The sequence below is a fragment of the Hydra vulgaris genome, chromosome 08 (assembly GCF_038396675.1).
Source record: "Hydra vulgaris chromosome 08, alternate assembly HydraT2T_AEP".
Classification (NCBI taxonomy): Eukaryota; Metazoa; Cnidaria; class Hydrozoa; order Anthoathecata; family Hydridae; genus Hydra; species Hydra vulgaris.
Genome location: NC_088927.1, coordinates 48,680,001 through 48,695,000, shown reverse-complemented (window position 1 = coordinate 48,695,000; position 15,000 = coordinate 48,680,001). Strand labels below are relative to the sequence as shown.

General features: G+C 26.7%; 1 protein-coding gene and 1 long non-coding RNA gene across 2 annotated transcripts in view; one reads left to right on the top strand and one right to left on the bottom strand.

Moving 5' to 3' along the window:
- LOC136083922 (gastrula zinc finger protein XlCGF26.1-like) overlaps positions 1-14,095 on the top strand; it is a 31,139-nt gene extending 17,044 nt beyond the window's left edge. The window contains exon 4 of the mRNA XM_065803865.1: positions 12,662-14,095. Within this exon, the coding sequence (XP_065659937.1) occupies positions 12,662-13,773 (1,112 nt within the window). The 3' untranslated portion in view covers positions 13,774-14,095. The remainder of the gene's footprint in view (positions 1-12,661) is intronic.
- Positions 14,096-14,827: 732 nt separating this feature from the next.
- LOC136083920 (uncharacterized) overlaps positions 14,828-15,000 on the bottom strand; it is a 12,562-nt gene continuing 12,389 nt past the window's right edge. The window contains exon 4 of the long non-coding RNA XR_010640201.1: positions 14,828-15,000. This exon is cut by the window's right edge and continues 60 nt beyond it. This is a non-coding gene — a long non-coding RNA (uncharacterized LOC136083920).

Here is a 15,000-nt window from a genome sequence, read left to right as displayed (position 1 = left end):
GTGTATTTAAGAATATGTAATTTTAATTTTAGAAATTAGGTTATTTATAAAACCAAACCGAGATATTATACTAATATTTGATATATCTAGAATAAAAACAATACATTTTGTAATTTAAATCCGGTTTTAATTCAGTCAAGCTTTAGAGGTAACAAAAAAATTCTATTTTTTAGCTGTTGACACTCTATACAGAATCTTAATTCTAAATTAGTCAAACTTTAAACATTATATGGGCTTGCTGTCAAGAAATTTTAGTTAAGTAGACTAATAATTTTGAAAAATGAAAGTATAAGTTGTCTTCTCAACTGCAGTGGTCTACTCTTAAGTACTTATCGAATGTCCAAAAAAGTATCAAAAATTTTTTATATTTTCAATTTTAATATAATTTAAAGTTATTAATTTAAGTTATTAGACAAAACAAAAACTGTAATAACTTATTAGCAAATAAAGACAACTCTCTTATAATATTTTTTCTAAAATAAATTAATTCTTGAAAGGAAAATCAGTTATTTCTCATATCATAAAGCTCCATTATCTGCAATAGATATCAGTTTTGCTTTGACATTTTTGACAAGCAACTATAAAAAATTTAAATCAATTTCTTTTAGTTCTATTATGATGCAGTCAAATAAGACTTTCCCTGATGAGGTTTTGAGCTAAATCCCCCTAAAAGTTCTCAATTGGTCGTGTTTGAGGCACATTTATTGGATTGGATTTCTTATCAACATAATTAACATGTCCATTCAATTTAAAGAATCTTTAGAATAATGAGAACTTGCTAAATCTGACCAAAACAAGGTAAAATTGCCATGATACTTGGAATTGAATGGAAGAATTCTTTTTTTTAAACATCAACATAGGTTGATGTGTTGATTTCTATGGCCTTGGAAGTATGAAACAATGGCTCAATAGCTTTTTTTAGTTATTTCTCACTCCCTCGAAGCCAACATTTTTCGGGAATATTTCTTTGATGTCTGCGAAGTATCCAAAATTCAGGCATGTTATCTCCTGCAAAAGAAAAGTATTTTTCACTAATCCAAGTATAATTCACTAATCCAAGTTGTGAGACATTTATCAGAATTCAGATTATTTATCAGGAAATGAACGTTTTAAGTCCTTTTAAGTCATTATAAGTTGTGTTTTGTTCCATTCCTTATTTTTTTGAAATAGTTTTATATTTTACTTTGTTATATTAAATTTTTTACAAAAAAAGTTTTAAGGCGTTTTTGAAAAGATTCGTTCTGCTGCATTTAATTTTTTTTTAATCAATAAATTAATCAGATTTTTGATGATATCACGTTTTTTTTTTAAATGTTGAAGATTTACTGCGTTAGCGCACCTGTAATATACTATATATATTCTATTAGATTGAATGCTTTTCCTAATGTGTTTCCAAAATATATTGTTCAATGTTTTTAAGTACTGCTTACTTTATTTCTTATAACTACTCCAGGTTAGTTTCAGATTCATCACTGTCACCTTTTTACTGGTATTATATAACCCAGTACAATTTGCCTTATCCCCTGCTACATTGTAGGGTTTGCTTTTTTAGATTCATTAAGATGGGTTAACATTTGATAATTCTATTACAATTCAATAATAGAAAGAAAAAAAATTTGTAAATGTGCAGTTGATAATTTTAAATTTATTTAAAAATAGTTTAGTTCATTGCAATGGCTTCTCATTGACAGGAAAAAGCCACACAAAAAACAACAATCAAATGAAAAGTTAAAATGTAAAAAAATTACTAATGTTACTTAAAACAAGATTTTACTAAACATATTTTCAAGAATCCTATTATAGAAAATTTTTAATTTACCTAAAAATCAAGAAGAAAAAAAAAAGTGGCTAAGTAAATTTATAAGAAAAAATATTTTAAGTTTAATACAGCAATTATTATATATTTTTATATTATTATAAAAAGTAATATGTTAAATATTTTTATTAAAACAATAAAATAAGAACTACAATCATTCATGAAAAAGAAAAATTTTAACCACCAGTAAAATGAAAGTAATTTAAATAAGTGAAGCAAAAAAAATTTTCAAAAATATGTATAGTTTTTGTCATAAATTCGTAAAAAAAGCAAATTAAAGTAGCATGTCGTAAACAATAAAACTATTTTGAACGCCTACCTAAAATTTAAATGATTTTGATATGAAATTTTACTTATTGCATTTTCCAAGTTGCATCATGATTATTTGTAAAACCTGGTTTTTTAAAACTCTGCTTTTTTTTCATCCAATTAAACATGACCAGCAGGAATTCATTTTGGGTGGTCAAAATAGTTTTTTTATTCATTTCAAGAAATCGTTGACCGTTGCATATTTGGGCTGGTTCTTCTAACAAGGCACTTTCTCTTTTAGACAAGGTCCAAAAACAAAAAAGTAGTTAGACTGATAAAAAAAAGATGATGATTCTGAGCTCTTGATAAATTAGATAATGGTTTCTCCCTATCTTTTAAATTTTTTTTTTTTCAGCTGAAGGTTTTATATAAAGGTGTTCTTTTGCATTTAAAAGTGTTTCTCATTTTATCAAACATTCTATATCTCATCTAATTTTAAATATTAATGAGGAAAAGTATTAAAAAGTGATAAAAAATCATACAATCTATATCTTATTTATTTTTATTTATAAATAATGTGATTTTTGTTTGAATTTTGTCACTTTAAAAGTTTATAAGTAGACTTTAAGCTTTTGCTAGAGTTGCTTCAATCACCTGGTGCTTTCAAAAAGACCTAGAATCGCCCCCAAACAAGGTTTATTTAAAAATATATATTTGTTTTGCGAATTTTTAAAATAAGTTTCTAATTTTGTGATGCTAATTTTTACAAAGGCCTTCATTAAATTTGGACTGGTCAATCTCACTGATCAAGCATAAATCATTCAAAACCACATAATTCTGAAGATTCAGAAAAGTAACATAAAGTTACATTGTAACATAATTGATGGCATATGTTTGACTAACTAGTATCTAAGTTTATGTTATGTAAAATATAAAAACTAACAAATTTCCAACTTGCTAATTTTTTAAATAGTTTTCATTAATATACTTGATTTAAAAAGTATATCGTCGTTGGCCAGGTAATATCTCACTTGTGTAAAAAGCAAATTTTTACAGGAGACTGAAAAAACTATATATTGCAATGAAATGAGGTTTTAAAAGTAAGAGTATAAAACAAATAACTAACAAATTATAATATAATTTGTTAGTTATTTGTTTTTTACTCTTACTTTTAAAACCTCCTTTCATTGAAATATATAGTTTTTTCAGTCTCCTGTAAAATTTTGCTTTTTACACAAGTGAGATATTACTTGGCCAACAACAATATAATTATTTGAAAAAATAAAAAAAGAATATTTGAGTAAATAACAGCCTTGTGATGAAGTGGGAGCCATTCTCTGCGCATGTTCTTCAGAAGCTCTTGTCTGAAGACAAATTAATATTAAAAATCTCAGTGCAAGAGATATCAATCTCATTGGCTAATGATTTATTTGTTCTATTTGAAAGTTAAATTCAGCATTGCGCTTTTTTTTTTAAATCCTGTTAAACTTTATCATATTACCACTTAATCGTACCATGTAATAAAATATCAAAACTTGCAACACTTCAATAAAAATTCCAAACTTTGAATGCTTGAAAAATTAAATCTAGCATAATATAATTTATCAAACTAAAACTTCAAATAACAAAAGAAAAATGTAACATCACTAGTTTCATGCTTTTATGACTTGGTTTTTACTGATGCAACACTTCTACAAATTTACGTCAGTATATAAATTATTTGTATAATATATTTGTATGAGTATTATATATATATATATATATATATATATATATATATATATATATATATATATATATATATATATATATATATATATATATATATATATATATATATATATATATATATAATTACACTAATATTTATTATATTAATAAAATTATATTATACAAGTTTATTATATATTTGTTAAGTATTTAATTAAGTATATAAAAAATAATTTACTTGATAATGATTAAATCGCGCATTCAGTTTTAATTAGAATACAGTTTTCTGTTTTTTACAAACAACGAATGGAAAGTTATGAAGTCATTACTGCTAACAGATAGAATGGAATGTTTACTATTTTCAAAACGTATTTAGTGCATGTGATGAATAAAATCACCCAGCATGATGTTTTGCGCTTGTAATACTGAAATACGTTATCAACGAGCGCAATTATGCGTGCTCAGCATTAAGTCTTTGAGACCAATATTCAGAGTTGGATATTGGCTGCCATGGGGCCATCCATAAATTACATATGCAAGTATTGGGAGGTGTCACTTAAAAAGTTAACTTTTTGTACTTGAATTAACATGCTTGATTGCAGACATTCTAAACAACAGAAATGTTTTTAATTTAATTTAAAGATAAATATTAGTTTAAAAAAAAAAAAAAAGATTAGGAATATTTTTTTTATTTAAATAAGATGTGTGAAAAATTAAAAACAATAAAGCAAAAGAACAAGTTTTTAAAAAATCTTGTGGATTAAAACTTTTGATTTTTTTAAATTCAATCAAGTTTTAAATTTTTAATTTTAATTTTCTATTCTCTTTGGGATGGAACCTTTTGAAAATTGTAAACATTCAATTCTATCTGTTAACTGTTATGACTTGATAACTTTTCATTCATTGTTTGTACAAAAGAGAAAACTGTTTTCTAGTTTAAACTGAATGTGCTATTTAATTATTATCAAGTGAATAATATTTTATATACTTGATTATATACCTAATAAATATATAATAGACTTGTATTAATATAATATATATTAGTGTAAGTATATATATACTTATACAAATATAATATATAAATAACTTATATACTGACACATATTTTGAAAAATGTTTTGTGAAACTAGTGATGTAATATTTTTTTTTTCGTTGTTTGTGAGCAGGCTTCCAAAAGTTTCAATTCAAAGTTATAACAAATATATTAGCTAAACGTATTGTTTATTGAAACTTTTTTTTTAAAATTTTAAGTTGCGTTTAACTTTAACTTTTCTAGTAAGTGGACTTTAATATAAGGTTAACTGATTCGAAGATATAATGGGCACTGCTCTAAAGAGCTAGTGTCTCTTGTGCCATTTACTAAAATTCATTCTCGTGTTACTCGTCATTCAATTGAGTGTCATCCTTTTTCTGTAACTGTTCCTAAGTGCTCCAAAAGCGCTTATTCGTCTATTTTTTTTCCTCAAACATCAGCTCTTTGGAATTCACTTCCTTCATCTTGCTTTCCTGATTCATATAATTTGTAATTCTTTAAGTTGTCCGTCAATCGTTATCTTGCTCTACAATCTTCATCTTTTTCCTTTCAGTTACTTCCAACTTTACTTAGTGGCTGCTTGCAGCCTTGTTGGAAGCAAAGATGTTTTTAAAAAAAAAAAAAATCTTGTTCTTGAACATGCGACATTTAGTTGGGCTTTTTAAAATAAACACCAACTTTATTAAATGTTTGACCTTGACTTTTATTTATGGTCATTGAGTATGCTAACCTAACTGGAAACTGATGACGTTTAAGTGTAAATGGTTAATTTAAATCTGATGGAGCTAGTTAAACTCTAGGAACAAATAGCCTGTTACCAGCTGATTAGATCTCACCATCAATGTAATTGTTGTAGTGCACGCACCATCAAACGGGTTCCATTACAAAGTCCACCTTTGAGATCTAAATTTCTAAATAGCATTATAACAGCACTGATTTTCAATTTTAGGCAATGAACCAGCATACCTGATGGAGTATGATGAACTATTTAAAAACTAGAATGGAAAGTTATAAATTTCTTTATGATTACCAGTTTTAATGCTGTCTGAACTTAAGCATGTTTTAATATTACCCTGTAAACAATGAAGGGCTTCTTCATTTATTTCCAATGATTCAACATTTGTTGGCATTAAAATAGTACGTTTTGCATAATCAGATTCCTATGCGTCACCAAAAATCTTTTCCACAATAGATTCATTATTGCGGAGAAAGCACTGCTCAGGCATTTCAATACACTTTCAGATCTTCAGGCTTGACAGGTAATGTTCCACTTTCGAGCCTTAAAAGCCATTGAAAAAATTCCTCTTCTTCTATCTGAACCTATTTACAGTTACAGCATATAACTATTTACAGTTAATGAGAACCTTTGCACATAATGCCAATGTTCAGAACATTTTATACATGATTCTATAACTTCTGCTGGTCAACCTCTCTTCACAGCTGGAAGTATTTGTCTAAAGTCTCCACCCATAAGAATAACTTTACCACCAAAAGGAAACTTGTTATTACAAATATCTTGTACTAACTTATCAATAGCTCTTAAAGCATGTTTGGGTATTATAGATGCTTCATCAAGTAAATACAGACTTACTTGTCTCAGGAATCTACCATGTATAGAGTTGAAAATTACATTACATGTGCTACTTTCCAAAATTGGAATAGGATGTTTGAATAAACCATGCAATGTGCACCTATTTTAAAGAAGAGTTGCAGCTATTCCTGTCCATGTAGCTGTTGCAGTTCTAATATGACTACTCCGTGTTTCAGCAAATAATTGTAAGTAAATGTTTTACCCCAACCAGCAGGCCCATCCATAAAGAACAATCTCGGATGCTTATTTTCATTATTAGGTTCCTCACTAAGTGCAGCAAGGATCACATCAGCTACATTATGCTGATTATCATTCAATAACGGTCTAACTCGGTTGCTTCATCAATAAATAGCTGAACATCTTCATCATTGTTTTCTAAGACATAATCTAAAAACTGATCTAAAGTAGGCAAATTATAATCAGCTAAAGTTTTACCACTTTGATTAATTATAGATTCAATTTGATGATGAGCTGCATGTTCAGCAAGTACAACAGGCATTGAACGGTGTATGTAATCCTCCATCATGTAATCTTTAAATGTATTTCAAAAATGTAAAGAATCATAAGGTTCACATAGAAATAATATGATGAAAAACAGCTGCCTAATTTGTTTAGACATCTGACTTGCAACAGCTTCAGTTAATGTATTTGTCCATTCAATCTCATCTTACAATAAACCTAGTTGATAACATCCTTCATGTAAAGTATTAAAAACAGTACCATGAACAAATCCTCAAAAGACCTTACAACTTTTATATGCAAAAGTAGCAATCTAAGAAAAAATGTTTTACAAGTTGAACTGACTTTATACATTCGAACAATCACTTTTACTACTTCTTTGTCTTACTTTGCACTTTAATTTTTACCAGCAAAAACAATGTGATACAGAATTTCAACATAAGAATAGACAGCATCATGTATTCATCATAAGAAGTGACGGGCTTCATTATTTTTATCATTCAATTTAAACCAAGTGGTTAGGTGAGTGTCTTGCTTTGCTGCGCAATCTATAGCTGCTCATTTTTCTCCTTCATTAAAATATACTGCTCATTCTTCTCCTTCATTAAAATATATCACATGAGCACATTGTTAAATATAAAAGGGAACTTGGTTACCTTTTATATTGACTAACAAAAAAACTATTATTATCTAAACACCTGTAGTGAGGATAGCCATTGAAAGTTGCAACAGTGTGAGGATTAAACTCTTCAGGAAATTTTTTTGTACTAATCCCATTTTTCATGCAAGGAGAATTGGGATTCAAATTTCCACATAGTCCATGAATCTTACATGTTTTTATAATTTCAAAATGTTCAGAATCAACAGTTTGTTCTGGAATTTCTGCTGATATTAAACTATCAATATCCTCTGCTGTTTCTAGCTTAATGTCATTTGCAAAATGCAATAAAATATATACATGTGGCAAACCACGTTTTTGAAATTCAATAACCTGTACATGACTTATAACTTTGCCCGATACTTGTTTACAAATATCATGTTTAAAAATATCACCTAAGAAGCATTTCAGTTTCATCTTAGATACAAGACAAACTATATATGATGCGATTCTTGAAAATGTGTTTACTTTTCTACTGGCATATTTGCATAAAGTGTTCATATACTCTTCGAAGGAAAGTTTGATGTTGAGTTTTTTTCCAATTAATTTAACATTTTCAGATGTTTTAATTGTTAAATTAAAAATAGTAACTTCAAGCTTACTATGTGTGCTAATGATAAGGTGATATTTTTCAGGATTTGTATGGAGATAATAAATATTATAGATATAATATCTATAATATTTATTATAATAATTTAATACATGATATTTTATATTGATATTCATTTAAATTATTAATAAGTTTGATTATTTGTCGTATGTATAATGTTATTTATATGTAAGTTAAAATACATTATATTTTACATAAGTATTTATATAAGTTAAATTGCATGTTAAGCTGAGCAGTATAAACTCATACTAAAACAGTTGTTTCAAAGCTGCTGTGGACTTCTGTACATACACTGACTGACTATGTAGGGATCACAGGCAAGTAGTGCATTTTCATTGACTAAGGGTTTGTTTTGGGGTAGTTTTTTTTTATTTCTTTTTTTATTCTTTTTTTTCTTTTGTTATTGTTATTCTTTACTATTAAAAACGGCTGAGTCACATTTTGTGATTTTTTAAGTTATTGCCTCTTAAGTATATGAATTTATTTTCATAGTATATACTAAATTACTTTTTAGGTGAAAAAAATTTATACTTAGTTAAAAGTTTATACATATACTTAACTACTTTTTAAGAAAAAAAAACAACAACAGAAAGTTACTTTTTAGGTGAAAAAAATCCTTTTAAATGGAAAATGAGGCATAGTCTGTTGTTTACCTCGAAAATAAAAGCAGTCGCTAAATTCGTATGATATTCAATTTCATGTGATTCAAGAATCCAATGAAATGTAACGTTGATTAAAATAACATTCAGGATGTTGCATTTTAGTGAAGACGTTAATAAATATTTATAATATATAATGTAAATATTTATAATATAATACAATGTATAAATATTTATAATACATATTTATAATATAAATAAATCCAAGGAAAGCAAAATAATTAGAATAGTAGAAGAAAAACTAAAAAAAGTGGTTTAAAAAATGATTGTTTTTTTTCTTGATAAACAAAACTTTTAACATTTTTTTTTTCTTCTATTGATAACAAGTAAAATTAATAAACATGGTTTAATTAGCATGGGATGGGTATGAAAGTTTTTTTTAATTTAATATCTTCCATGTAAAATGCATGCGAGAGTAGTAAAGTATAGCGATATATTTAACAACAAAGTTATAAAAATAGATTTTTATTCAAGGTATTTTTGAACAAATTGTGCACCCACACTCCTTCTCTGTCATTCAAATTTGCCATTGATGTCCTCAACGGATATAGTTCAATGCAACCAGTCACAAAACTTTTATGGTGATTTATTTTATAAAAATCTTGTTTTAACTCTTTTTTAATACTGTGAACATATGTTCGTATATTTTTAAATACTATGAACATATGTTCATGGTTTTTAAATGTTATAATTGTTTTATATTACCTGTGCCAATATATATTGCCTTATTTCAACACAACAATGACATACTTTTTCAATTGATCTAGTTTAACAGTGTCCACCTTTAAACCATTATTCATTGCTAACACTCAAATTACTTAATTTTTATGTTTTAGCCATATAAAAATTTAAATTTTCATAGCTGATACCAACTTTAACTATCTTATTTAAAAAAATGCAAAGCAAATGTGCAAAAGGTACATTAATTTAAAAATTATATTGATAATCGTTAAAATTCAATCCAATAAAATCTAAAAACAAAATCTATAACTTTAATTTTAATTGGGTAAGAATTGTGTAAGATGAGGAAGGCTACTTATTAGTGGTTATAACCCTCTCTCAACTCTATAACTCCGAAACACGAACCTTAGGGAACAAGGCCGCTGCGCGGAGAAACAAGTTGAGCGCGGTACTACCAGGGACATGGTGGGGATCGAACTCGGAACCTCTCGCCTATGAAGCGAGCGCTTTACCACTACACCACTACCGCATATATATATATATATATATATATATATATATATATATATATATATATATATATATATATATATATATATATATATATATATATATATATATATATATATATATATATATATATACATATATATATATAAATAGTTTTCATCCACCTATCCTGTACATTTTTCAGATGTCATAACTTTTTATTAAGCTAAGATATAAGCATATTTTCAACTAAATTATATCAGTTAGTTATTCAAGAAGTATTGTTTAAAAAGATTTTATAAAATAACGAACAGAAAATAAAATACAGCATTTTAAAATAAACAATGCCCGTTTTTGCGCCAAAAAAGTTTTCATGCACCCTGCACTCCAACCTCAATTTGTTATTAAATCAGTATTAAAGTAACATTTTAAAATATAAATTAGGTTTAGTAAGATTTTTGTATTTTGTTTTCTTTATATGAATATGTTTTATTTAATTTTTTGTTAGATTATTAGTAAAAATGAGAGTTGCAGAGGAATTAGATCACTTATTGTTATAGGATATTAGATTACTTATTTATTTTTCAGCAAGATAATGATCCAAAACACACAATCAAACGTGTCATGGAATGGCTTATATTTAAAATAGCTAAGCAACTTCATACACCCCCACAATCTCCAGATTTGAATCCTATCAAACATCTCTGGGATGATTTGGTAGAAGAATTTGTACCCACGATGTGAGGAATAAGTAACAACTATAATTAGTAATTATAAAAGAGTGGGACTCAATCACTCCAGAAATTACCAAAAAATTAGTTTGTTCTATGAAAAACAGACTACATAGAGTAATTAAAGCTCGTGGTGGAAACACAAGTTACACTAACGAATTGAGTTTGCATAACAATTTTATTTATAAACTTTGGCATATATATAATTCTGACATATATAAAATTCGCCGAATGGTCACACACGAGCAGTGAACGCCTGAGGGAAGAAATGAAGTACATTAGAATAGAGGAGAATTATTTTTCAAACAAAGCATATTTTGACAGTTGTCAAGACAAAAATAAAGATTAATAGAGGAATATTTAAAATATAAATAAGACCGACAATGCACCTAAACAGTACTGTCAATAATAATAATAAAAAAATAAATTGTTATATAAATACTAATATGAACTAAGATAAACAAAAAAATATATCACCAAACAAAAAATAAATAAAACAAAAAATACATTAAAAAAAAATAAAAAGTACGCATACAACAATGAAAGGCCTCAGAATGGGAAAAAAAAAATAAATAAATAAATAAATAAATAACATTAATGCCAATGTGTAAACATAATTTGTGTAGTGATTAAGTAATAAACATCTCCTCAGAGTCGAATTGAGTTTGCATAACAATTTTATTGAATTTTGTAAAGTGGATAAAAACTTTTTTGAGAAAAAAATGTTTTTATTCGATTTTTTGAGACGAAAATCTTTCATTCCGAAATGCTGCATTTTATTTGTTACTTACTTTGAAAAAAAATTTTTGTACAATGTTTCTTAAATGTTTAAATGATATAATTTAGTTTATATCATGCTTACATCTTTGCTAAATAAAAAGTTATTACGTTTTTAAAATGTGATAGTAGATTTATTTGACACAGAGTATTTCCAATAGTATAAAAAGTTTTTATTTGATAAAGTAATTATATAAACATACTTTATAAAGTATATTTATATAATAACTTTATCAAATATATTAATAAATTATTTAAATGATTGTTTACAAAAAGCTTGTTTTATTTATTTTATTAGAGAATATTATTAAAAACTTCATTTATATAAATTTGTATTTTTTATGATAAATTTAAATCTTTTCAAACTTCTATGAATTATTTTATCAACATTTTTCAATAGCGAAAAACTTAACCACAAGAACTAATGTTACATAATATAATTCATATTAAATATCGTAATAAAAAGTACTAGCTTCTATAAATATTAAAGATTTTATAAAATAAATTTAAATGGGGTTTTAAAAGCTAAAATTGTTGTTGATATTTGTATGAACCATCAAGCAAAAAATTAATTATATGCTAAAATATAAATTTTAATTCATAATAGTTGTATACTTTTGATATAAATGGTAAAAACCAAGTTGCTTAATTCAAAAATCTCTAACGTTTTAATGTCTTTTGAAAAATGAATTGTCTCCAAAAAATGATTCACTTTCTTAACATAATTGTGTGGTCAGTTTAATTTTCTGTTATGTATAAAGTATAAAAAGTTTGAAAAATAAAGTTTTTATACTATACCAAATTCACTAAAATTATAAAATAAGTGCAAACATAATATGGGTTGGACAAAATGACTGGTAGATGATGTTTTTTACTGGACAATGTCTGAAGTCCTGCCACTATTTCAAGCCCTGTATATTTATATTTATATGTGTGTGAGTGTCTGTAAAAATTACAGTAAAAAAATTCAAAACTTAAAATGTTTGTAAATAAATATTTTAGGTTTTGAATTTTTTTACTGTAATTCTTACAGACACTCATACACATATAAATTTATATTTATATGTGTGTGAGTGTATACACACTGTATATTTATATATGAGTGAGTGTCTGTAAAAATTACAGTAAAAAAATTCAAAATTTAAAATGTTTGTAAATAAATTTTCAAATTTATTGTATTAGTTATGTTATTTTTTAGATATTCATCAGTGCAAAAAATGTGGTGTCTGTTTTACTGCTGAAATTTATTTGATTTCGCACATTAGACGTTGTAAAATAAAAAATAAAAGCTTTGAAATTAATAAACTTAAAAATGGAGCTGACATTAAAATAACAGAAGAAAATATTAAAATATCTGGAGAAAACAAAGAAAATTTACTTTGTCGTTCAAACAGCAAAACTAAAATAAACAATAATTTAACAACACATATAAAACTTTTTCCCTATGGGAAACCATACGAATGCATTTACTGCGATTATGAATGCGCACACAAAAGTACTTTAACAACACTTGTGAAAATTCAAACTGGTGAGAAACCATTCAAATGTACTTACTGCAATTATGAATGCATAAGAAAAGATGTTTTAACAGAACATGTGAAAATTCACACTGGTGAGAAACCATTCAAATGCACTTACTGCGATTATGAATGCGCACGAAAAACTAATTTAACAAGACATGTGAAAATTCACACTGGTGAGAAACCATTCAAATGCACTTACTGCGATTATGAATGCACACAAAAAGGTACTTTAACAGCACATGTGAAAATTCACACTGGTGAAAAATTATTCAAATGCACTTACTGCGATTATGAATGCACACAAAAAGGTACTTTAACAACTCATGTGAAAATTCATACTGGTGAGAAACCATTCAAATGCACTTACTGCGATTTTGAATGCATAAGAAAAGATGGTTTAACAAAACATGTGAAAATTCACACTGGTGAGAAACCATTCAAATGCACTTACTGCAATTATGAATGCGCGCAAAAAGTTACTTTAACAACACATGTGAAAATTCACACTGGTGAGAAACCATTCAAATGCACTTACTGCGATTATGAATGCGCACGAAAAACAAATTTAAGAGCACATGTGATAGTTCACACTGGTGAAAAACCATTCAAATGCACTTACTGCGATTATGAATGCGCACGAAAAACAAATTTAACAGCACATGTGAAAATTCACACTGGTGAGAAACCATTCAAATGCACTTACTGCTGTTATAAATGCACGCAAAAAGGTAGTTTAACAAAACATGTGAAAATTCACACTGGTGAGAAATCGTTCAAATGCACTTAATGCAATTATGAATGCACACATAAAAAAAGGTGCTTTAACAACACGTGTAAAAACTCACACTGGTAAAAAACCATTTTAATGTACTTTTTGCAGTTAGGAATACACACAAAAAATTATTTTATCAAACAGTGAATATTTATAGTGATTTTAATAAAAAAAAAATTTACTTTGAGTTTGTGCTGTATTGGTTTAACTTAATTTTGTGATGTGCAAAAATATCTGCCATTAAATAATGTATTTTTATTCTTATTGTTGATATTCTTATTAATGGTCATGGTTATACTGATGAACATATAGTAAAAATAAATAATATTGCTGTAAATCAGTGAATTGATATATATAACACTTTTTTATTACTTTATTTTTGACGGGTTCGACAATATAATCACAACTTTTGTTTTTTTTAAATAGGTAGACAAAGTTGTTTAATTTTTTAAATGTACACGCTGTATTCTTTGGCGCTTTTTAAACGTAAATATGGGAGGATTTATTCTTTTATCGCATATTGCTTGTAGATAGTTTGATATCTCATATACATTGCAATACACAAGTTGTAAACTTGTGTATTGCAACCCAGCAAACATGACAACGTTGAATCAACGTTGAAAACCGGTCGCAAAAGATGTTGCGGAAACGGTGACAAAGTAATCGATTTTGCAAAGATATGTAACGTTGTTTAATAGACGTTGATTAAACGTTATTGCGTAACGTTAAAAAAACGTTACTAAATGACGTTACAAAGGCGTCGCAACTAAACGTTGAAAAAGCGTTACATAAAAAGCGTTGTATAAACGTCGCAACTTAACTTTGAAAAAACGTTACTTAAAAAGCGTTGCATAAACGTTGTTAAAGCAGTCTATTTTCCAAGGATTTGTAACGTTGTTAGTAAAACGTCGATTTAACGTGACTCAAAGACGTCGAGTAAAGGTTGAAATATAACGTTGAACCAACGCTTAAATGCGCTGTATAAAATATCGCAAAATATTATTAAACGCAATTAAACGTGGCTATAATATATATTAAATTGGCAAATAAAACTAAATTGGAATTTGAACTCTGCCCTCGCAATATTTCTAAAATCAATAATTAATACAAATAGTAATATACAAAGATAAATATAAAAAAGCCTAAAATATACCATTTATAGATATATATATATATAAAAATATAAATATTTTCTTTAAAATTTATGTGTGTGAGTGTTTGCATATATATTTATGCAATACA